General features: G+C 51.2%; 12 protein-coding genes across 12 annotated transcripts; 7 read left to right on the top strand and 5 right to left on the bottom strand.

Moving 5' to 3' along the window:
- Positions 1 to 27: 27 nt before the first annotated feature.
- CC77DRAFT_1006091 (NAD(P)-binding protein) lies at positions 28 to 892 on the top strand (the record flags this gene model as incomplete). Its single annotated transcript, XM_018523388.1, has 2 exons — positions 28 to 313; positions 363 to 892. The coding sequence occupies 2 exons, from the start codon at positions 28 to 30 to the stop codon at positions 890 to 892; spliced, it is 816 nt and encodes a 271-aa protein (XP_018389296.1).
- A 103-nt stretch (positions 893 to 995) lies between these two features.
- On the top strand, positions 996 to 1,315 carry CC77DRAFT_634037 (hypothetical protein). The gene has a single exon (XM_018532543.1). It carries the CDS (start codon positions 1,056 to 1,058, stop codon positions 1,254 to 1,256), a length of 201 nt encoding a protein of 66 aa, XP_018389295.1. The 5' UTR covers positions 996 to 1,055; the 3' UTR covers positions 1,257 to 1,315.
- A 198-nt stretch (positions 1,316 to 1,513) lies between these two features.
- On the top strand, positions 1,514 to 3,994 carry CC77DRAFT_956671 (hypothetical protein). The gene is made up of 4 exons (XM_018535515.1): positions 1,514 to 1,796; positions 1,859 to 2,694; positions 2,746 to 3,878; positions 3,932 to 3,994. Exons 1-4 carry the CDS (start codon positions 1,668 to 1,670, stop codon positions 3,973 to 3,975), a joined length of 2,142 nt encoding a protein of 713 aa, XP_018389294.1. The 5' UTR covers positions 1,514 to 1,667; the 3' UTR covers positions 3,976 to 3,994.
- A 35-nt stretch (positions 3,995 to 4,029) lies between these two features.
- Positions 4,030 to 4,806, top strand: CC77DRAFT_633057 (NAD(P)-binding protein). Its single transcript, XM_018532538.1, has 2 exons — positions 4,030 to 4,290; positions 4,354 to 4,806. The coding sequence occupies exons 1-2, from the start codon at positions 4,167 to 4,169 to the stop codon at positions 4,731 to 4,733; spliced, it is 504 nt and encodes a 167-aa protein (XP_018389293.1). The 5' UTR covers positions 4,030 to 4,166; the 3' UTR covers positions 4,734 to 4,806.
- Positions 4,807 to 4,879: 73 nt separating this feature from the next.
- Positions 4,880 to 5,839, bottom strand: CC77DRAFT_928686 (NAD(P)-binding protein; the record flags this gene model as incomplete). The annotated part of the gene is made up of 2 exons (XM_018534072.1): positions 4,880 to 5,530; positions 5,582 to 5,839. The coding sequence occupies 2 exons, from the start codon at positions 5,837 to 5,839 to the stop codon at positions 4,880 to 4,882; spliced, it is 909 nt and encodes a 302-aa protein (XP_018389292.1).
- A 457-nt stretch (positions 5,840 to 6,296) lies between these two features.
- CC77DRAFT_1058370 (PLP-dependent transferase) lies at positions 6,297 to 7,637 on the bottom strand (the record flags this gene model as incomplete). Its single annotated transcript, XM_018528126.1, has 1 exon — positions 6,297 to 7,637. One exon carries the CDS (start codon positions 7,635 to 7,637, stop codon positions 6,297 to 6,299), a length of 1,341 nt encoding a protein of 446 aa, XP_018389291.1.
- Positions 7,638 to 8,463: 826 nt separating this feature from the next.
- On the bottom strand, positions 8,464 to 9,759 carry CC77DRAFT_929132 (hypothetical protein; the record flags this gene model as incomplete). Its single annotated transcript, XM_018534091.1, has 5 exons — positions 8,464 to 8,905; positions 8,959 to 9,160; positions 9,214 to 9,391; positions 9,446 to 9,550; positions 9,604 to 9,759. 5 exons carry the CDS (start codon positions 9,757 to 9,759, stop codon positions 8,464 to 8,466), a joined length of 1,083 nt encoding a protein of 360 aa, XP_018389290.1.
- An 895-nt stretch (positions 9,760 to 10,654) lies between these two features.
- Positions 10,655 to 12,009, top strand: CC77DRAFT_632411 (NAD(P)-binding protein). Its single transcript, XM_018532534.1, has 3 exons — positions 10,655 to 10,918; positions 10,974 to 11,396; positions 11,452 to 12,009. The coding sequence occupies exons 1-3, from the start codon at positions 10,852 to 10,854 to the stop codon at positions 11,808 to 11,810; spliced, it is 849 nt and encodes a 282-aa protein (XP_018389289.1). The 5' UTR covers positions 10,655 to 10,851; the 3' UTR covers positions 11,811 to 12,009.
- Positions 12,010 to 12,078: 69 nt separating this feature from the next.
- Positions 12,079 to 13,218, bottom strand: CC77DRAFT_929452 (cel1 protein precursor; the record flags this gene model as incomplete). The annotated part of the gene is made up of 6 exons (XM_018534104.1): positions 12,079 to 12,202; positions 12,262 to 12,469; positions 12,523 to 12,696; positions 12,747 to 12,930; positions 12,979 to 13,066; positions 13,115 to 13,218. 6 exons carry the CDS (start codon positions 13,216 to 13,218, stop codon positions 12,079 to 12,081), a joined length of 882 nt encoding a protein of 293 aa, XP_018389288.1.
- A 1,343-nt stretch (positions 13,219 to 14,561) lies between these two features.
- CC77DRAFT_1084310 (hypothetical protein) lies at positions 14,562 to 16,420 on the bottom strand (the record flags this gene model as incomplete). Its single annotated transcript, XM_018529399.1, has 4 exons — positions 14,562 to 14,928; positions 14,976 to 15,314; positions 15,354 to 15,861; positions 15,933 to 16,420. The coding sequence occupies 4 exons, from the start codon at positions 16,418 to 16,420 to the stop codon at positions 14,800 to 14,802; spliced, it is 1,464 nt and encodes a 487-aa protein (XP_018389287.1). The 3' UTR covers positions 14,562 to 14,799.
- A 1,648-nt stretch (positions 16,421 to 18,068) lies between these two features.
- Positions 18,069 to 18,703, top strand: CC77DRAFT_1058364 (hypothetical protein; the record flags this gene model as incomplete). Its single annotated transcript, XM_018528125.1, has 3 exons — positions 18,069 to 18,269; positions 18,342 to 18,609; positions 18,663 to 18,703. 3 exons carry the CDS (start codon positions 18,069 to 18,071, stop codon positions 18,701 to 18,703), a joined length of 510 nt encoding a protein of 169 aa, XP_018389286.1.
- Positions 18,704 to 19,334: 631 nt separating this feature from the next.
- Positions 19,335 to 21,307, top strand: CC77DRAFT_956658 (hypothetical protein). Its single transcript, XM_018535514.1, has 2 exons — positions 19,335 to 19,496; positions 19,552 to 21,307. The coding sequence occupies exons 1-2, from the start codon at positions 19,341 to 19,343 to the stop codon at positions 20,950 to 20,952; spliced, it is 1,557 nt and encodes a 518-aa protein (XP_018389285.1). The 5' UTR covers positions 19,335 to 19,340; the 3' UTR covers positions 20,953 to 21,307.
- The last annotated feature ends 112 nt before the right edge of the window (positions 21,308 to 21,419 follow it).

The raw sequence follows: 21,419 nt of genomic DNA, 5'->3' as shown, positions 1-21,419 counted from the left end.
ACACAAGCTTGCAGCCTCTCGACCAAAATGACCGACCCACGAATTGTTCTTATCACCGGTGGCAATACTGGCATCGGCTACGAAAGCGTCAAGGCTTTGTATGCTTCGCCACAACCGCACACCATCCTAATGGGTAGTCGCTCCCTCGAGAAGGCGGAAAATTCAATCTCCAAGCTCAAAGCCGAGGTCTTGGAGTCCGAATCGGAGGTCGTACCGATACAGATCGACATTGAAGACGATGCATCTATTGAGAAAGCGTTTAGAGAGGTCGAGAGCAAGTATGGAAGGCTTGATACTTTGGTCAATAATGCCGGTAAATGTCTTCCTTTTCTCCGTCGATATGATAATCTGATTCATGGTAGGTGGATCATTCGACGGCATCATGCGCGAAGATCCTAGCCCCAAGGGCATCCGCGCAGCTTGGAATAAAGCCTACTCTCTTAACACAACCTCCACCCATGTGATAACACATGTCTTTGCGCCCCTCTTGATCGCCTCCTCTAATTCTAGGCTTATCTTCATTACCTCCGGTCTGTCCTCTTTAGAGAATTGCTCCGGCAGTTTTGACTCCAAGCTCCTCAACACGCCACCGCCAAAGGGCTGGCCTAAGCCACCATCCATGGCTCAAACAGCATATCGCTCTAGCAAGACTGCTCTGAATATGCTGATGCTGCACTGGGCGAAAACTCTTGGCGTGGATGGTGTCAAGGTATTCGGTATCAGCCCCGGGTTTTTGGCTACAGGACTGGGGGGTGCGGGGCCGGAAATGATGAAAAGATGGGGTGCTGGCGATCCAAGCATCGGTGGTGGCTTTATCAAGGATGTTGTCGAAGGACAGAGAGACGATGATAGCGGAAAAGTCATTAACAAGGATGGCGTGCAGTCTTGGTAGATCTGACACCTACAACATGATTGGCCACCGCAGGTCACACAACCTTAGTGGTGTCTAATAATATCTACTCATGTCCGTCTCGCACTGTTGATTTGTGATCCAAGCAGCCCAAGTCTGCTATGCCAATGTCCTTACTCTGCAGCTATTTTACTGATACCTGACTATGTTAAGTTCATCCTCCAATGTATACTTGACTCTACCAGTAGCAATCTATTGGGGCATAGCTCGAAAGATCGTGCATTACACTGCATATTATGATAAGGCTGACCCGCCTCGCAATTACTTTCGATTATTGCTCTTCCAAAGTTCTTCAAATTCCTCTTCAACAACTTCTGTGATGGATGTAGAGCCTTCTGCCGCATAACAGAATTGCATCCGATATAGATATTGCATCGCGTAACACTGTAGCTCGACACGAGTGTAATTGCAATACTTTCGCCACTCAGCCTTGTGTGTTGACTTACCTTCTTAGGTATCTCGTGGTCTTTTCCGCCCCCACCACCTAAATGCATAAGTCTATCGTTTCCGCCGTCACGGATTGTCGTGATAGGCTCATTGGAAAATCACACTATGCTGCGCCTCGTCACCTTCGGCCCTTCCTTTCTTGGGTTCTACGGTATGCTTCTTTATCTATCAATATGACAATCTTGTTTGTACGTGCATTCTACATGGATATATGAAACGCCTCAGGTCCAGCCCCAGAGAAATTTCGGTTTCATTAGCCATCATATAGAAAGCCGTTAGTGCCCCTAGAAAACACGTCAAGATCGTTGCCATGGAGTCTGAGCATGAGTCGGTGTATCTTGGAATCTGGACGAATTGGTCTCATGGCTCTGTTGCCGGACTCACACTCACAACCACCCTGCAAAATGGCGGCTTGCTTATTGCTTTCCTCGCGCTTTTCGTAAGTAAATTCCTTGTATGAGCCATGTTCTTACATGTGCTAACTTGGTTCACTAAATTCAGGTGACCTTTACTGGAACATGTTTCTGGGCAATCGTTTCGTTTTCTATCCACCAAAAGATGAGTAGGAAGGCACCCCAGAGTGCATTGTACCACCAACAACAAGCGATACTTCGAAACTCAGACACAAGCACAGCAGCGCTATGGAGGCTGTCAAGGATGTCTTGGACCTGGCGCGGAGTTGTGCCATTGGCCATGCTCAAATCTGTCTCGCTGCCACTAGTCATGAGCTTAGCAACTTTCTGCGCCTTCACTACCGCTGGAGTGTTTTCTTCGCGAGTTGCTACATCGAGAGGCAGTGAGGTTCTTGTCGTAGGCGATAAATGCGCTACGCTAAACGGGTCGCTTTTCACAACACAAAACATCCGCTCGTCACAATCATATCTTGCTAGTCGAATCAGATCGAGCGCCAACTATGAAGCAAGTTGCTATGGGAAGTCCAGGTCGGCAGAGAACTGTCGCACTTTTGTCCGGGATACCCTTCCGATAACGATCACAAAGGGCAATACCTGTCCTTTCCCAGGAAATGATAGGATATGTCGTTCGCCGGCATCTGCCCTCCGTCTGGATTCCGGATTCTTGGATAGTCACCGCGACCTAGGTATCAATTCGCAGCCATCCTCAAGATTTCTCTATCGAACTGTGAACGAATGTGCTCCGATAAAAGACGAAGGTTATATGAAGTGGAACACATCAGCGAGACCACGGAATGTCCAGTTTCTGTACGGAAACGATCCGGTGATATGTGGAGAGGACCAATCCGGGTGTACTAGGCAGTTCGATGTTGTGCGTTTTGGGGAGGGAGGACCAAGAACAGCTCGCAGTGAGTACGGTATCTCGTGAGTATAGCTAATGGAAAGACATGTCTCGTCACTAACACCTTGGTCAAGTTTAACCACACGTTATGACGTACGCGTTGAAGACAACCTTCAATCCCATGACTCATGGCAACCTATCCCTGAACTTTCAGTCTCTGATGCTGATGTAAGCGTCTTCTTCCTTGAGACGAACGATATCGTTTACTCGACGCCTGTCGTCGATCCGTGGTTTGCCGCCGAAGAGGGTCCCTTCAGCCGTTCCACGAGTTACGGGAATATCACCTACTACCAAAGTAATCTGCCGGTGAAAGCGCTAGCGTGCGTACAGCAGTACCAATTTTGTAACCCTTCTTTAAACCACAATGAAAGCTGCACGCCATTGATGGGTATATTCGAAGCAGCAAGATCAGCTCCTGCAACAGTGTTCTCACAATCCAAAGACATCGATCGATTTCTCTGGTCTCTAAGTGCCATCCAAAACATGGCTGGAGGTTTCACTGAAATCAGCATGGTCTTAAGAGGCGGATCTCTCCTAGCAAGTGACTACGTGTCTCAATTCGGACAAGATGGCCTACCTGATAATCAGTGGGAACTTGAACTTGAACATTGGTTCAAGTTCACCATGGCCGATCTACAACGGGCGATAGTTGATCAAGCGACTGGTCCAGTCGTACCAGAGGCTCAATCATTCCACTCACCGCCTACGTCTCCCGAAGCGCGAGCAATCTGTAGCAACCAGAAGATTCGGAGCGATTCCTATACTTCCTTCAATGTGCTCGGCCTTATCTTGATATTCTCCCTTGGTAGCCTTATAATGCTCATCTCGGCTTGCCTACCAACCGTTACTGCGCGTGTGCAAAGGTACAAAAGCCCGTTTGCCAGTATCGAATGGGTTACAAGCGATACGTTGCAGCTCCAGCGGCTTGCACATGAGGCCATTGGCGCTGGGCAGTGGGAGGGCGCATGCGACGACTATCCGCGAACACGAAAAGGCGATCTTCTGGCTGTAATCGACATCTCTGGCCGGCAGCATCCAATACTCCGAGCTCCTGGAGAGACCAGAGTTCCAAAAGAGGTGAAGCACGCAGATTGTCAAGGAGATGAGAAGAGGGTGTCAGAAGAGCAAAGGAACGACTCGGCCCAGGAGTCCCTATTAAGTGTAGAGCTCCCACGCATTTCCTTGGAGCTATCGCATCATTTCGCAGCTGGAGTATGTTAGTTTGCGCATAGATACTTGATTTTCTAGGACAGCTCGTACGAATGAGAGAAAAGTCTCAACAAATTCATGGACGATATACTTAGCCTACCCATGTTGATGATGATTCTGGAAAGCAAAGGCACGACACCGGGGATCGCGTGCGGATGACGACATGACGCGTGCCTCGGTTACTTAGGACGTTATCGATAAAACGCCTAGGCATGCTGCACTATTACAAACCAGCCCTCAAAACCACTGCGAAATAACAAACACTATTGAAAGATAAGAGCTTCACATGCCAACAACACGAGGCCAAAAGCGCGACGCGGAGATGGAGGCAGCACTAAAACTCTTTTTCTCAAGCCCACGCTTCGCAGTAGCCGGCGCTTCTTCCGATCCATATAAATACGGGCACAAAAGTATGGTAACATCGGTTCTTCCAGTCGTACCTTCCGTACACCATATCTGATGATATGTTATAGTCTTCGCGTGGTATCTCCAGCACTCTCTCCCTGCGACGCCACTAAACCCAAAGAGCCCGACTGTCACGATATTAAACCGTGCTCATACCACTGTGCCTTCACCACTCGCTCTCCAAGATCCACCAGCATCAGATTATTCTCTATCGGTCATCACGCCACCTGCCGTTACAAGGCAGTTGCTCAAAGAGGCGAAAGAGGCAGGCATTCCCGCCGTATGGCTGCAGCCTGGGAGCTTCGATGCAGAGGTTCTGGAGTATGCGCAAGCTAACTTTAAGGCGGCGATTGGTGGGAATGGCGGAAGGGGAGGAGAAGGATGGTGTGTACTTGTTGATGGAGAGGAAGGATTAAGGGCAGCTGGACGAGAGGCGTCAAGACTTTGAACCGGATGGAAGATCGATTATACAGTATGTTCTTCGCTCTGCTCCGAAGTTTGGAAATGCCCGATGATGTAGATTGCTCACGGAAGTCTATGATTACAAGTCGCTGCGCAATCCAGTTTTCACTTCCTCTCATCAGCTGGCCCCTCTCAGCCCTTCTTCCACGCGCTTTCCGTCTCAAGCCAAGTCGCAAAATCCTTCATCCCCGGATTCACCTTCTTGCATCCCTCAACATCTGCGCCAAATCCCACGTCACGGAACCAATTGAACATATATCCAAGCTCTTTTGACATCCAGCACAACGCGCCGGCAACAAATCGATAAGTCATCGGAAGCTTCTCTCCCGTCTTCTTCTCGAACGTTTCTTTGAATTGCTGAAAAGACAATGCCTCGCTTGCTAGCGATATGCTCTTGTCCTTATATACCGGATCGTCATTTTTGAGAAACGCTTGAGCGGCGAAGAACCCAATGTCACTGGTGCCAATTAATTGCAACTTCTTTTCCCTAGGCATCTTGATCGCCCAACTCGTGGTGAAGACCTTGCCAAAGAAATTCGGTGTCAAGTTTTCGAAGAAAGCTACAGGACGCAGGACCGTGTACGTCATGCCACTTTTCTTGGCCTTAAAGAAGAGGTGCTGCTCGATGTTGTGCTTCGTGATGAAGTGTGGGACTACTGTCGGATCTGTGTCCGAGTTTGCACCTCCACGGTCCGCAGAGGAGAAGATGAAGTGGGATACACCATTCTTGATGGAAGCATCCACAAGGTCTTTGCCTTGTTTCTCTTCGTTCTTGCCGAGGGCCTGTGGGACTATTTAGCAAAGCCCAATGGTCAATCTTTGAAGCGCGCTCACCTGAACGCTGTAGACCCCCCAGATTGGGGCCTGCGTCGATTTTCTGGCTGTCTCGAATATCTCATCGACTGCATCAAGGTTTCCAGTGACTAGCTTGATGTTCGGAGACTTTTGCTGAAGCTTCTTGGATGATGAAGATTGAGCATCCCGCGTAAGGGCTAGGATCTCATAGGGTGCGTTCGCTTTTAGTAAGGCATCTACGACCGAGCCACCTTGCTTGCCAGTTGCACCCGTGACAAGAACTGTTCTGAGAGCCATGGACGGTTGATAAAGTATTATATGATGAGGTTGAGGCGAAGAAAGCGTGACTTTGACTGTTGTCGATATTGGAAATTGGGTAACTTCTGCATGTCTTATAAGGGCCAATTATGTGACGTATAATGTTAAGGCATTATCAAAGCATTGCAAGTTCGCATGGTGTTGCACGCAGCGAGCGCGCGAGCCGGCACATTGTTCGTCCGCTTTTGGCAGTGGCTGACATAAATGACGCTGATTGGTGCTCGGCCTTCCGAACAACGAACGCGAGGCGGCATGACAGAGCGATCCTCCCGGTCACAGCTCCATCACATTATCTAAGCTAACAACATAAGGTAACCATGCGGATGCTCGTTGACAAGTAGCGCATTAGAGCGCAAAAAAGGGTATATGTATATGCTAACTTTACAGTTCCTAATATTCCGAAATGACATGTATCGCGTTACTTAGCCAATGAAAGTTACATCTCCTTCGCAACAGCCTCTAGAGACTCCTTGAAGATGTTGCAAGCCTGGCTCAATTCCTCCTCGCTGATTGTGAGTGGTGGGATGAATCTCAGTACGTCGAACACGGAGGTACTGAGAAGAAGCATGTCTCGCTTGACACACTCCTGTACAATCTTGGGTGCTATCTGCGGCTGACTCTGACCATTACGCGCGGCGGTGTTTGACGAGTCGCGTTGTAGCTCCGGGTTCGCGAACTGCACACCGACCATGAGACCTGATCCGCGAACATCTTCGATCAAATTGCCGGCCTTAGTCCCAGAAGACTTAAGATCATTGAGGAATGAGAATATTTGCTTGGAGCGTGCAGCGACGTTATCTAGAATCTTTTCCTCGTGGAAGGCTTTGATCGTTGCTGTCGCGGCGGCGCATGCGACTGCGTTGCCCGCATATGTTCCACCCATCGATCCGGGTTTCTGGAGATCCATGAGCTTCTTGCTGCTGGCGATACCAGATAGAGGGAACCCATTGGCAATGCCCTTTGCGAAGACAAGAATGTCTGGCCGTACGCCCGACTCTTGGACAAACCACTGGTGTCCTGTACGACCCATACCAGATTGGACTTCGTCGGCGATGAAAAGGACATTGTGCTCGTCGCATATTTGCCTGACACCATGTAGGAACTCTGGAGGGGCTGGGACGTAGCCTCCCTCACCCAGAACAGGCTCCAGGATTACAGCAGCGGTGTCTGCCGGAGACGTTTGCTGCTGCAGAGTAAGCCTCAACTGAAGCAGTGCCTGGCTCACGAGCTGGTCCTTTGGTGTGTCTGGTGGGAGGCCAAACTGGCTGTAGTATGGGAACGCAGACGCGAAGACGCCGCCCATCAGCGGGCCATGACCCTCACCATAGATAGTCTTTGATCTCGTCATCGATGCAGTGGCGTTTGTGCGGCCATGGTAGGAGCCTTGCATGACGATGATGTTGGGCTTCTTCGTCGCGGCGCGAGCCAATTTAACGGCGGCTTCAACCGCCTCAGCACCCGAATTCCAGAAGAAGACGGTATCGAGTGATTCGTGCGGGAGGATTGGAATTAGCTCTTTGAGAAGAGCGATCTGTGCGGAGCTGAAGCCAATGTTGACTTGGGCGTGGGTAATCTTGTTGCATTGTGCCGCTGCAGCGGCACTAACCTTGGGGTGACAATGGCCAAGGTTCACGACACCGATGCCAGCAGTCATGTCCAGCAGCTTAACGCCCTTATCCGTGGTGATGAAGGTACCCTTGCCATCTTCGAAGACATGCTTTGTGAGGCGGCCAATGCCCTTTGCAATGTGTTGTTCGCCGAATGCCGCTGTATCCATGTCGGAGGACGCTCGTCGTGTAGTAGTAAACGTTCGTAGATTCGTTCGGACGGGTCGTGGGAAAGAGGATGCAAGGCTGCGGGAAGCTGGCACGCCGGCTCTAAGAAAGGTAGTTGTCTTCATTATGTATCGTTGTGATGGTAGTGCTACGCTCGAGCGCCGTGGAGTATAATGCGGAGGGGTTCGGCTTGAAACGGCCTGACGTAGCTAGTACGCACCGCTCGTCGTTTATCTCCGAAAATAGACGCCTTACACGCGTTCATGTGACCTTCGCGACAATTCACGGTAGTCAACAACTCAACTATAACATGCCTGCTAACCCCTTTGGGCAATTCAAGAGAATTTATCGCCAAGACTGTGTGTATGTTTTGCCCAGTAACAGATTGTCTACACGCCCCACGCGCCCGATCTCTGTAGAATGACCAGCAGCTGTTGCTTGGGCAGATTTTGTTTCAACTATGACTACTCGTATGCCGCTCTTGACTCGGCGGCCCAACAGACCACCTTACAAGCAACTGAACCGAAGTATACTGATTGGACGGTAGCTTCAACGTCTATGACTATCTTACAAGCATGGGGTATATCGGGAGATAAACGATGAGCTTAAACTGCCTTCTTCGGCCTATTCTCGGGTAGTGCAGTACTTCTCCGCAGCCTCCTAGAACGTCAATGGACTGTAGGTCTACGGAGAATACAGCATGATGGGAGCCTTCCACGATTACGTTCAGAATATAGAGAACATTGGGTGGCGCATGTTCGTTAAACTGTTCAAAGCCTTTGGTTCTTCGACTTCGCTCGGTTTTCCTCTGATTGTAGGCACATAGTCTCAGACATGGCTTCCCTCCTTACGGTCCCAAGACATTGACCCAGGGTTTCCATGGCCTCCGGCAATTGTTGATGTTACAGTGAATTTAGTCTCCTTGATAATGTTCTTCTGCGAGTCGCCGTCGCTATGATCAGCGTCATCATTGTCACCCAAAGTCTGGAATGTGTCCATAGCTATCCCACGCGAGCGCAAGGTGGGCTGCCTGCCATTCGTCCCCGATTGGTATGCTCTTCCACTGGATGCGGCAGGTGTATTAGAGCCTGCGGATACCCTGATGCGAAGGGAGAGGAGAGGGCGAAGAGGAGGCAGTGAGCCGGCGATGAGGCCGATGCCTACTTCGGTCAGAGACCAGAAGCCGATTTTGCCCGTACTGTACATGAACTCGCCAGGGTCACTGTAAAGCGTGAGGTACTTGAGACGCACGATGGTGGCGCACGATGCACTGAGTCAAGTTAGTTGTTGGCCACGTAGTGTGAGGGGTGGTGGATGCCCTACAAAGAAGCGAGCGCTAGCATCACAGCCACTGAAGCCTTGACAGCCCCCTTCATCTGAACATTCCAAAGCAGGATCGCAGGCATGATTGAGAGACTGAAGTCTGCTGCAATTTCGATGGCTGAATAGAACAGACTGACGTTCGTGTTGAGCTGCAGATTGCAGGTGCCGTTTGACTCGCCCCAGAGAGTGTTGATAGGATGACCTAGTCGGGTCGTTAGCAACGGTATGTACCCCATATAGAGCAAGTTGACCCACAGATATTTGCGATACCTATACAGAAAACAAGAGCTGCAACGATAGTAGCCCCAATAAGAGCCCGCAGACCCCATGTGAAGAATTGACGATTGGCGGCGATACGGAGAAGCGCCACTGCAACACTGATCTTAACGAACATGGCGCTGACAGCATAGAAATACTCCGCGATATAGAAGAGCTGGTAGACGTCAGTTTGGGTCCCAGTAGAACTTTGTGTAAAGGATGTATCTACCTTTGTCCCCTTGGATATTGTTACGGGTGGCAGCTCCCGTGCAAACTGCCCGGAGCCATAGAAACAGCAGACTATGCAAAGAGAGGCCGTGACTGAGAATAGAATCTGTAATAAGCTATCAGCCTGCGTATCACATACTGGTGGTGTCCAATTCTTACAACTCCAACAAACATAAGGTAGTCATCCATACCCCACGCTTTTCTCCATACCCGAACTCCGACTCGCATGGAGAAAACGACCCAACTCAACACGAGCAATATGATCGCGCAATACAACAATGCCACTCCATCTCTAGCTACCTCGACAGTCGTCATACTCCCCACGCAATAATGATAAACAGATTAAAGACTCGAAACGAAGCAAGCAGGTGAAGAACAAGAGATCCTGGGGCAGCTTGGGGCAGCTCGCCGGACGACATATATTGGACGTTTCATCTCTACCATGTTGTGCCATAGGAGGTTGCCGCTTTTCGGTCGATTCATGTCCTGAACTGTGAGCCGTGCGAACAGGGCCTCGTGTCGAAATGTTAGGCCGCGGGCGCTAGACGGAAGGAGCTTCGTCTGGATGGGATCTAATGTGTCACTTAGCCGCGGAACCTACCAACGTGGTAGTGTTTGGTCTATCAATGCCGGATGGTCCGACATTCTCTTCGAGACCCTGCTGTGCGGAAGTCTAGCTTTCTTCACGCATGGTCCATCACGGGCCGCGACGTGACAGGAGCTGCTTGCATGGAAGGAGCCTTCTTGTGCTATCCTGCGATTGGCTTCAAAGACAGAAAAGCCGTTGAAGCGTGGTTGACCCCTTACCATGCTCTATGTACGTACACGATACATGGGTCGCGTGATTTTCTTTTCCTGTCGGGCCGTTGCCAGTTAAAGTGGGTCTTGCAGCTTCTACAACCCTGAGCTTTGTTCCAGCATCGGCCTTACACAGATTACGTGAGTAGGATACGTTCGTTCTCAGCCAAGACGCCGGGAAAAGTTGGACAATTGTTCGGGCTGGTCTGCTGCCGTTGAAGTGCAGCCTCTGACTAATTGCTGGGCAGGCAAAGACGCTTGGCTTGACACCGATTTTATGGCTCCTGGGCCGCGGCTCGCTTACCACGAGCCGCATCCTTCCCTGCGATAAAAAAACGGGCCCCGTCTGAAAGACCTTTCCGGGTTTGTTGTCTTCCCTGTAAATCTCCGGAGGCTTCCCAGATCTTGTTTGAGGTGATGTTTCTAGGCCTAGAATCCCGGCAGCCTCACATTCAGTCGTTGACTGTTCCAAATCAGTGCACTCTTGCATGAGCTTGAGCCGATACGCTCTGATGTGCAGGGGGCCCGATATGTCTGCATATTACCCTCTCCCTTTCTGGTTTTCGTTTGAACTTCCATTCGTCTACTTTCATCATACCTAATTTCGCCATGACATCCTTCCAGATCCAAGACTCTGACCTAACAGGCTTCCAGGGCAAAGTTGCCGTCGTGACCGGTATTACGACCCCGTCAAATAAGCTTCGAGAACCAAAGTACTGACATCGTCGTAGGTGGGTCATCAGGCATCGGCCTCGCCACAGCTGAGCTATTGGTCTCTCTAGGCGCACTAGTTGTCGTTGGCGATATTCAAGCACCACCGGCGTCTGTGGCTGATTGTCACTTCGTCCAAATCGATGTCAGGCGCTGGAACGATCTTACGAAACTTTTCAAATCCGCGAAAGAAAAGCATGGTCGAGTTGACTTTGTATTCGCCAATGCCGGCATTGGACCAAGGGCGAACTATCTGGCTCTTGACATCGACGAAAACGGCGATCCAAAGGAACCAAATGAGGACACTCTAGATATCAACCTGGACAGCGTGGTCAAGACCGTTACGCTTGCTACTCATTACATGAAGGACCAGGCCGAGGGTGGATCTATTGTCATCATGGGGTCCAGCACCGGCTTGCATCCCGTCCGAGCAGTTGATTATTGTGAGTAACAGGTTCGCCGATCATATGTAGATCTTTAACTGACAACGCGACTCAGCGACGGCTAAAGCGGGTGTTCTAGGCTTCGGTAGGAGTTTCGCCCTTTTGGTGGAAGCTGCTGGTCTGCCTATCCGTGTCAACACACTCGCCCCTTCATGGACAGCAACTCAAGTCTTGCCCAATTTGAAGGGCCTTCTAGATGCTGTCTCAGAGAACTGCCAGTCTACCGCAGTGGTTGCCCGGGCTGCCGCATATTTGATGGCGGACAAGTCTCGCCGCGGGGATCTCATCTTTGTCTGCGATGGTAAATACACAGAAATCGAGAAATCCGTGCTCGCGCCAGCGTATGCAACCATCAAAGGAGATGGACCGAGTGACGACGCCGTACTCGCAAAGGTTATGGCTCTAGGTAGTTAGGAAGTTGATGAATTCGAAAGCAAATTTGAATGTATTAAAATGGACAGCGGGCACACCCGCAGCTGGGACAACAGCGTGGTGACATGAGTAACGGTGGCAAACCCGTGGATTTGGAAGAACGACAAGCCCCTGCCAAGACGCTACCTATCATCCCGCTTCCGATTAGGCGTCCTGGTATCTAAATAATGCAAGCGCGCTGCAACTTATGCTAGTAATAACGGGAATTCATCATACGAGCTGTCAGGCCTAAACACACTGACTGTAGTAGTCACCGTTCGCCTTGCATGTTGATCCACTCGCACAGTTCGTGCATCCACTGTACGTCATACCGCCACACTGCGCATACTTTGCTACTTCGCATATAGGGGCAGCCGATGCAGTCGGTGCAGCAGCTGTACTAGTTATCAAAGTAGTAGGGGTTGCTGGTTGAGCTGTTGGTGCAGCAGAAGACGCTGGAGCAGGAGCATTCCCCGTACCATCCCAGACAGCGGGGCCTGGAATAGGGTATGTGGTTGCCTTCATAGCTTCGGGAGAGTCGATGTTGAAAGCGATTCCGGGTTCTGTTCCGGTGTATGCACCAGGGAAAGACACGAGCGCAGATGACGGAGGGGAGGCTGTGCCAGAACCTGTCACGGTGAACTGAGCGCATTCAGGATAGACTAGCGGGTGTCAGCTGATGTTGTGATGCAAGTGCATCGAATAAGAAGCTTACACTGTGGATTGTTCGCCTGATGGACGGCGATGAGCTCATGTCGGATCAGGTAGTTACCCGCTGCGAGTGTGGCTGGAATGGTGACCGTGGCATATAGAGTGTCAAGGATGGCATCACCCGCCCAGATTCCTGCGTTCTCAGTGCCGGATATAAGACCTTGCTCGAATATCTTGACTGTAGTTACGTGAGCAACGTTTTACATCCAAGGGAGAGCTGACACGTACACCAGACCTTGCCTGCTCCATCAAAGCTGTCACAAGATCCTGGACATTTCGCCATGTATACGAGAAGTGAAGTCGGCCTATGAGTCCATTGCTTCCAGTGTGTCTTCAACTTTGCGCCAGCGGCAATGGTACCTGACACGCCTGTACCGAGCGTGCCCTTGTTGTTGCAACGGATGTTGACTGTCTATGGAGTGTTAGCTTCTGCTTGGTCCACCTTGGTGCAAAGTCTTACAGAAAGATCTTTGATGTACATAGGGTCGTAACTTGAGTACTGTCGCTGAATTGTCTTTTGACCCGCAGCCGAGTTGTAGGGCGACCATCTTGAACTTGTTAGAGTACGCAATAAACAGACATGATAAGATCGTTACCCTTCATATGTTGTATCTCCGACAATATACTGATCAACTCCACCATGTGCGGTTGCGGTCGCTATCAGCGAAGCAGCTCCTGTGAAGACTGTAAAGAACTTCATATTGCCTTTCGATATTACTGAGGAGAGATGAAGGATATTTTGTTTGGCTGTGTGAGAAGACCAGAAGTCGTACAGACCGAGAGTGCATCATCTCATATACACTTCGTCTGCCCCTGCAAGCTATACTAGCGTGTACCGCGTGACAAGACCGGGTATTCAGTCATGTCGCGGAAGCAAATCTCCACATGTGCCATAGATTGATGTCTACTGCTAGGCCGCATGCTCGGTTTGCCACAGCCGCATGGCGCCTCGGTCTAGGGAGAAGCTCGTGTTACCGGGCTAGATCTGGGGAAGAACAATTAATCTTTTTGGTCGACCAATGATGCTGGGAGACGAGTGAGGCTTTTTGGGTAGTCCGACGGAGAAAGCAGCCGTTGTGGGTGTATATAGATGAAGTTCGCAGGGATGTTAATAGCCGGAGGTCAAAATTCGCGGGAACATCGGTAGCTTGTGCCCATGACTTCGATGCTTGGTATATGAGGGTGTGGGTCATCTATAATTTGAAAAAGTCTTGAATCAGAGATGCTCGATGCTTGGTTGACTGTGGAGACCGCCTAGGTGAAGTCCAGGGCTTGAGTCGCATGGTTGTCTGGGATTTGACTCAAGACAAAGCTGGTGATCGACATTAACGAACTACTGTTCCTGTAAAACATAGGCAAGATTGATTACGCACAAACTTGTAAGAAGTACCGATTCGGAGGCCGTTTACCGAAGAGTTGTAAAATCGCTTATGCGCGTTGCGACAGTATTCATTGCACGTGCAGATTTGCAGACCATGCTGAGCGAGATGGAAACCTGGTTGGAAAGCTTGGCTGTGGGAACATCCCATGTCATTCCAGGGTGCGATGGCTTGTCTGAGCGAGGAAGACTGAACGGTGAACCGAATATATTCAGAACATACAATGCTTCGGTAGCTGATGTCCTCGTCACCGGTGGAGGTAGGTAAGATCGTGCGACCGAGGTATCGGGCAGGCTGTCACTTAACCTGGTCGTCTGACAAGACGGTATAGTGTTCAATAGCGCCATGCAATGATGCCCATCGTCGGATAAGCACTGGTATGCGTGGGGTGCCATCCTACGTTGAGCAGAGAGTCGATAAATGAAGACCGATCCGAGTTCCAGGTCCGAAAGCATCTCTCGGAGACGGAGTGGCGCTCAAAGCTTAATTAAGGCTTCTGGTAAGTTGGAAACAATTTGGTTGTTGCCGGACTTACTCAAATGGCAACCTGGCTGGAGGAGAGTACCATGCGAAGAGACAACATGATAGGAAATGACTTTTATGCACTACCTGGTTCCCCAAACGCCATAGTGGTGGTTCTGAAATAGTTCGGTAACCAAATGATGGAAAGCAAAAAGCAGAGTGGCGAAGGACATAAGATCTTGAATCAGGTGCCATGCAGACCCACCCATTTTCCTCGGCAGAGACTGATAGATCCGCCATGTGTGCCGCTTGCGGTGTCGCAGAGATAGACGAGTTCAACGACCCCAAACTTATACCCATCGCAAATCGCAAAATCCAACCTGGTGTACGTTCTCCATGAACAGCAAACTCTTTATCCAGTCGAGCATACGCAAGCCAGACTACTGTAAATAGCTTCCAGGGTTGCGCCCTTGAAGTGTAACAAGGAGATCGTAGAAGTCCTTCCTCCAGTCGACACACTCAAGGTATTCCCACCAGAGGCGAAGTGCAGGTTCTTCATCCATATCAGACTGTATTTGATTAGCTTCCATGTTGTTTGCAACTCCATGCCACTTACCGCATCGAAAGCCTTGAGAATAGACTGCTTTTTGATCATGGCGGTCTTCATATTGGCCTCACGCTCCCACTCGCGAAGTTGTTCCACGTACTTGCGCACGTCTTTGGTCATCTTCTCGGTTAGTGCGATCTCTGCATGAGAATCGATAGTGGTTTCGTGGTCTAGGGCAGCAGAAAGACGGCCTTCGTACTCGGGCTTGCGAAAGAAATGCTTTTTGAGCTCTTCGGTAACCCACTCTTCGCGCGTTGTCGACGTGAGCTCCTCAGCCCAGTAGTTCTTGACGTGCTGAGGTACTCTAGCTGTCATGGTGTCGTAGTCCAACTTATCAGACCATCGTGTCTAGGAATAGTTTCCATAGTACATGTAACGCTTGCCGACCAGAACAAACATGGGTACGTTCTCGTATGAGTTTGAGTCGTCATCAAGTAGATCCGCAAACTCTTCCTCTGGAGCCTTATTGAAGAAGGCAGTGAGCTTTGCACCATGGTCTCCAGGCGCCTCGGGAAGGTATGGTTCGTTCTGCGGGTCTAGCTGGTAGTACGTGCGGTTCTTGAGGATACATGGACCCTTGCCTTTGACGAAGCGTAGGCCCGGTGACCAAGAAGATCCGCCAAGGATGTTGGCAAGGAAGTCAGGATGGAATGTGACGGTAGTGTCGCCTGGAAGAATTGGACCTGAAAAAGCGTCCAGAGTTGTAAGATGGTAGGGCTTCCAAGCTCGGTTCAAGGAAATGCGTTCGAGAGACAATGCTTGATCCTGACCAACAGTCTTTGGTGAGACAGGCGGAGTTGGCGCTGGCATAGGAATCTGCTTGACTGCTACATCAGTCTGAACGTTGCTAGTGACATGGTTCTTAGAATTGCGGGCCACGACCTGTTCTTTAGTACTGCATCACGGTCAGTTTCGAATAAAGCACAATGTATCAAGTATTTTCACGCTTGTAGGCGGTAGACTCACCTGCCGTCATTGCTGGGTTCGGCTTTCTTGCCACGCAAATGTGGAGGCAGCGAACTCTTGACTGTACCGCCACTGGTCACACTAGCAGCTCTGAGATGGGGAGGCGTACTGCCATTCGTCTTGGAGGAGGCAATATCATTCGCCTTTTGCACGTCAGCGCTGCCCTTCACAGATGCGTGTACCTCGTCTTTGAGGCTTTCCAACTCTGCCCGGAGTCGTACAGCATCCTGGTGTGATGTCTTTGCGTCCACTTCTTGAAACGGGCCAACATGTACTGGCCAACCGCCTTTCTTTGGCTTGTCGACGGAGAAGGAGAGGCCGTGGTACAGTTCTCGGAGACCATTGACATCCTCGAGCAAGCTTGCATGTCCCTCCTCCAAATTGAGAACCCGTGCCTCCAGGTATGACGAGGAAGGGCTGCTCACCTGGCTGGCCGTACCGTTTTGCTGAGGACGGGTTGGAGCGAAGTTGTTGGCCGTAGGGTTCATCATGTACTGTGGAGAGTACGGACCGTGGAGGACTGGATCGCGGTCAGACATTGTACCTCGAGATTACTGGACCACTCCAAACCAAGGCGACTTGTGAGTCTGTGATGATCTGGAATTATCTGGACTGCAATACAGTGTGAGTCTACAATGAATGTGAGGGAATGAGGGTCGGAGTCTCACCGTGAGATAGTGATTCAAGGTCGTGAGAAGTCGTGAGTAAGTAAGGCGTACTTGAGTAAATGGAGCAGAGAAAGCAATGGGAGGGAGATGGAAGAAGAGACGGTAGCAAACCTCATAGGACTTGCTTATATAGGCTATAAGTGAGAGTACAGAGGCGGTGATAAGGCGGCACCTTTCGTGCTGCCTCGAGTGAGAGAGCAATGGACGCTGTCACATGTATCGATAGTGAAGTTTGCTGACAAGCATGAAGTAAAGTTTGTCCCACCAGGAACATCAGTACGGCCCTCGTGTATGGCGCTGATGGCATGTTACTAGGCATTCAGAATCACCATGTGGAGGTGGATGACCCGTCTTCTGTTCTGTGATTAGACTAGGAACTATCGCAGGCTTGGTCAATCGCCATAGTCGAATCTGGCATTGATCACGTCCTGTAGCATCTGATGTGAGGCTCTCATCGTGTCGTTCAGTATGTAATAGGCACGCACGTATCGCGTACCTGCCGCCGCCACGGTTAAGCTCTGGCGCTAGCTTTCCCGTGCTGCAGCTCCTTCCTCGAGATCACGGCTGGCCGGATTTGATGCCTACGCATTGGTACCTGCTGGGCATCGAAGTGAGCTAATCGCAAGACGCGGGTGTCCGGCTTCCGAGGTCTCACCGACTCAAGTTGACGACTGCTCTTTGTCTATACTCTGACAACCACTCACAACGACGCCGGCAAATTTCTCTCGCTCCGTGGCCTTTCGCTTATCGTGGTTCCAGTTCCTGGCTCTTGGTACCCCGCGCTTACGAGGTCGACGAATGTCATATCGGAATGCGCATCCCGAAAATTGATGCATACCGTCTCTCTGTCCCCTGATGTACTGCCATGTGCTGAGATGGATGGAGTGCCCTACCTACCATAGCGCGTCTCTCCCGAGTCAACTTCACACCTCAGCACTAGAACTGCACGGTCCTGTGTCATGGTCAAGCCTAGGGGGTATTTTCCGGCCATGTACACCGTCGAGCTCTGTCTGCAAGGCTGCAAGTCTCCGTGTATTGACAAGTGCCTGGCGCTGCCATTTGGGGATGCACTACGCGAGCGACCGGGATAGTGGGGAAGCCGCGGCACGCGACATACGCGACACAGCGTGAAGTAGGAGATGGCACCTAGGTGTATCGCCAAAACAGTCGGAAGCGCAGACACTCTAGTAAACGGCACATCGTGTGATAGATAACACGTCGAGATTGGAAGGAGCTCGTAGTAGCTTGGCCTAATGCAGGGGAAGGGAAAGGAGGACCCTGACCGAGAAGCGCGCCAACGTCATTGCGCGCTTGGGCCTTGCCCGTCATTTTGCTCTCCATCTCGCTGGCGATCAGTACACGACCACCGTAGGCTCATCTTCGCGAAACCCTAAGGGACCCTGACAAGCTTCAGAGCAACCGCCAACACATTTCACTTGTCGTCGCAACACGCCATTGGTCCACCACCATGCCCCCAAAACGTACTCATGCTCACGACGAGGCGCACACCTCACTCAAGGACAAACTGCAGAACCTCCAGGGCTCCAACGCGCGGGGCGGCCGTCGTAACGGTGGGCCGAATGTCGCAAATGGCAGTGCTCTGAAAGAAGTAGACAATGCTTCTACCCACAGCGGCCAGACTTCTACCGATCTCAGCTCGTCAGGAAACGTTCGTCGCGCCCTTGTCCTCACTACCTGCACACATACATTCGCGGTCGCTGACACATCACCTCTGCAATAGATCAAATGGTCGTCGCAAGACCCGTCCGTCCTCCAAGGCTACCGAAGAGCCTATCGCCTCGACTGCCCTTCCAGCTTCAAGAACCCGCTCAGCCACGTCGTACTGAACCAGGGCATTGGACGAATGTCTCCGACCATGGCCCGACCGAAGGGAAAACGACGTGTTCACAAGGACCAGCTCGGCATGGCTGTCAAAAAGAGCTTCAACTCTCAGGCTGTCACCGAGAGTGACGTGATTGTCGACTGGCTGTACAAGTCGAAACACCAAGGTAAGGCGTCCAGACACGGTCCGGCACGTTTCCTTTGCTGATCTGCATACCAGACAATGAGTTTAGAGTACGATTCGCTCCTCAAAGGAAGTGACTGGGTCACTCCGCGCATACACATCGCTGTATTTCCGACTTTCTTCGACGATACCCCTCTTTGGCACGATAGCCACCACTTTTACATACGGATTACAAGCATTGAACAGGAGTTTGGGATACTGGGCATTAATGAATAGGGAATGGTTATGCATCATGGCTCGGGTTGGCCGCGCGGGATCGGTCTGGTCTGGACACACAACGTGAAGCATGGCATGTACAAGCATGAGGGTTATCAATAATGAGTATTTGGTAACGCTGAGATTTGGGCTCGAGGCTACGGATGCGCCGCAGGCGCATCAAGTTCATAGCACGTTTGCCATGCGCCTCCCGCACAACGAACCGAAGGTAAATAGCAAAACCAATGGCATGAACTGGAAAGACCAGCCGTAATATATGCATCTGCTCGTTTGTCTGCCCCGGCTTTTCCGTGAGCGGCAGTCGCGTCGTGGTAAACTCTCGAAGCTTCGACGCGCTCTTTACCGAGGGTGACCAATGACGGTGCGTCACCGGCCCGTGCCCGCAAAAAGTTGTCAATTATCGGCTTATACATCACTGGGCGAAGCGGAGAGCGAGAAGCAGCATCAACATACCCATTGCCCTCCCCAGATCATTCCAAGATGAGTTTTGCTGGTCCCATGCCGCTCAAGGCGGTGGCTCCTGTACGCATTGCTGGCTCGAGATCTTTCGCCAAATGTCAACGACGATGTATAGCGACGCAGGCCTCAAGAACACAATCGCGGAGACCTTCTATCGCACAGAAGCAGCAAGTCCACAATGCGCAGTCAATACGGGTATGTGTTCTCATCCGTGCCCTTCCAACTGTAGATACTAATACGCTATGCACAGTTCTTCCACGCCTCTTCCCCGTCCTTCGCCATGGCCGACCCGTACAAGACACTCGGCGTCAGTAGAGATGCATCCGCTGCCGACATAAAAAAGGCCTACTATGGTATGGCGAAAAAGTACCACCCCGACACAAACAAAGACGCCGGTGCGAAGGAGAAATTCGCTGCCGCACAATCCGCATACGAAGTTCTCTCGGACGCTGAGAAGAAGAAGGCCTTTGATTCGTACGGAGCCGGTGCTTTCGATGCAAACGGCGGCTTCAACCCTGGGGCCAGTGCGGGAGGACCAGGAGGAAACCCGTTCGGAGGAGGCTTCGGCGGCTTCGGCGGGTTTGGTGGTGCTCAAGGTGCGGGAGGATTCCAGGATATCAATTTCGAAGACTTGTTTGGAGCATTCACGGGTGGGCGACGAGGAAGAGGGGGAGGTGGGAGAAGGAATCCCTTTGAAGAAGAAATCATGGTGGGCGACAACATCGAAGTGCAAACAAACATCTCATTTTTGGATGCGGCCAAGGGCGTCAAGAAGGATATTCACATTAGCCCCATGGCAGAGTGCGGGACATGTAGTGGCAGTGGTCTGAAGCAGGGTGCTAAGAGAGCAGAATGTAAGAGCTGTGGAGGTACCGGACAAAGGGTGACGAGCATGGGTGGCTTCCATATGAGCGCAACCTGTTCATCTTGCGGAGGATCCGGATTCGCGATACCTAGAGGCTCGTCTTGTGGCACTTGCGGCGGCGATGGAGCAGTCAAAGACCGGAAAACCATCACTATCGACATACCTGGTGGCGTAGAGGACGGCATGCGGTTGCGCGTTAATGGCGAAGGAGATGCACCGCTGACAGGTCACGCCATGTCTTCTGGCTCCGTCCGCGGCCAGAAGGGAGATCTCTACGTCCTGATTCGCGTAGCAAATGACTCGAAGTTCAAGCGCAATGGCTCTGATATCCTTCATACCGCTACCATCCCATTCACCACTGCTGTCCTCGGAGGAGAGATTAAAGTCCCCACGCTCGACGGCGAAGTCAAAGTCAAGGTTCCTACTGGATCTGGAACTGGCGACCGCATCACACTTTCTGGCATGGGCATGAAGGTGCTCTCGGGCCGACGTGGCGGCAAGGGCGATCTGCGTGTTGAGTTCAAGGTCAACATGCCCAAGTATCTCAGTGTCAACCAGCGGACAATTCTTGAGATGCTAGCGGACGAAATGGGAGACAAGAGCGCGCAACGCGTCATCAACCCCGGGAAGATGAAGGATGAACATGGGAACAGCGTAGGAGACGACCACTCGAATGAGGGCTTCCTGAAGAGCGCGTGGCACAACCTCACGGGACAGCACAAGCACCTGGATCCAGAGGAGAGGAGGAAGGCGGAAGAAGACGAGAAGAAGAAAGGGTCTGGCTGAGCATGTGGAGAAGTTGTGAGGTGTTGTATAACAGGGCCGGCGTACAGGACGACTCATGCGACTCATGTTTTCATGTTTGCAGCAAGACGATTGAAAGCATTTGATGGCGTACATGACGATGGCTTGGACATGGTGTATAGAAGTATCCGTATTTGGCCTCTCGACTCAGGGCTTGTATAATATTACGCTGTTCATGATCAACCAAGAAGGGCATAGTTTTGCAGTGTTCTTGAGATGCTTGACTAGCTCTGTAGCCAATATCGCGGGCGCGTAACGAGGGCCAGATTCGGCCTCCTTGCATGGTAATTGGTCGACGCGAGCCGCACAGCTGGGGTTGGCTTTGAGGTTGCCATAGATTGTCGCGACGGTGTGACGAGGTTGAAGAGTCACATATCGATAGCGGTCTGATTCTCGTGGCGTGCCTGAGGCATGATAGGTGGGTGTGGATGAGGAAGTCGCAGCTCTGG

This window comes from Alternaria alternata (genome assembly GCF_001642055.1).
Source record: "Alternaria alternata strain SRC1lrK2f unplaced genomic scaffold CC77scaffold_4, whole genome shotgun sequence".
Classification (NCBI taxonomy): Eukaryota; Fungi; Ascomycota; class Dothideomycetes; order Pleosporales; family Pleosporaceae; genus Alternaria; species Alternaria alternata.
This window is presented reverse-complemented; position numbering and strand designations above follow the sequence as displayed.

Coding starts and splice junctions, on each gene's coding strand:
- CC77DRAFT_633057 (XM_018532538.1), top strand. CDS start 4,167: ATGCCAACAACACGAGGCCAAAAGCGCGACGCGGAGATGGAGGCAGCA. Junction 4,291..4,353: donor ATATAAATACGGGCACAAAA/GTATGGTAACAT, acceptor GATATGTTATAG/TCTTCGCGTGGTATCTCCAG.
- CC77DRAFT_632411 (XM_018532534.1), top strand. CDS start 10,852: ATGACATCCTTCCAGATCCAAGACTCTGACCTAACAGGCTTCCAGGGC. Junction 10,919..10,973: donor CAAAGTTGCCGTCGTGACCG/GTATTACGACCC, acceptor ACATCGTCGTAG/GTGGGTCATCAGGCATCGGC. Junction 11,397..11,451: donor CGTCCGAGCAGTTGATTATT/GTGAGTAACAGG, acceptor AACGCGACTCAG/CGACGGCTAAAGCGGGTGTT.
- CC77DRAFT_634037 (XM_018532543.1), top strand. CDS start 1,056: ATGTTAAGTTCATCCTCCAATGTATACTTGACTCTACCAGTAGCAATC.
- CC77DRAFT_956658 (XM_018535514.1), top strand. CDS start 19,341: ATGCCGCTCAAGGCGGTGGCTCCTGTACGCATTGCTGGCTCGAGATCT. Junction 19,497..19,551: donor ACAATGCGCAGTCAATACGG/GTATGTGTTCTC, acceptor CGCTATGCACAG/TTCTTCCACGCCTCTTCCCC.
- CC77DRAFT_956671 (XM_018535515.1), top strand. CDS start 1,668: ATGGAGTCTGAGCATGAGTCGGTGTATCTTGGAATCTGGACGAATTGG. Junction 1,797..1,858: donor TTGCTTTCCTCGCGCTTTTC/GTAAGTAAATTC, acceptor CACTAAATTCAG/GTGACCTTTACTGGAACATG. Junction 3,879..3,931: donor GCTATCGCATCATTTCGCAG/CTGGAGTATGTT, acceptor GACAGCTCGTAC/GAATGAGAGAAAAGTCTCAA.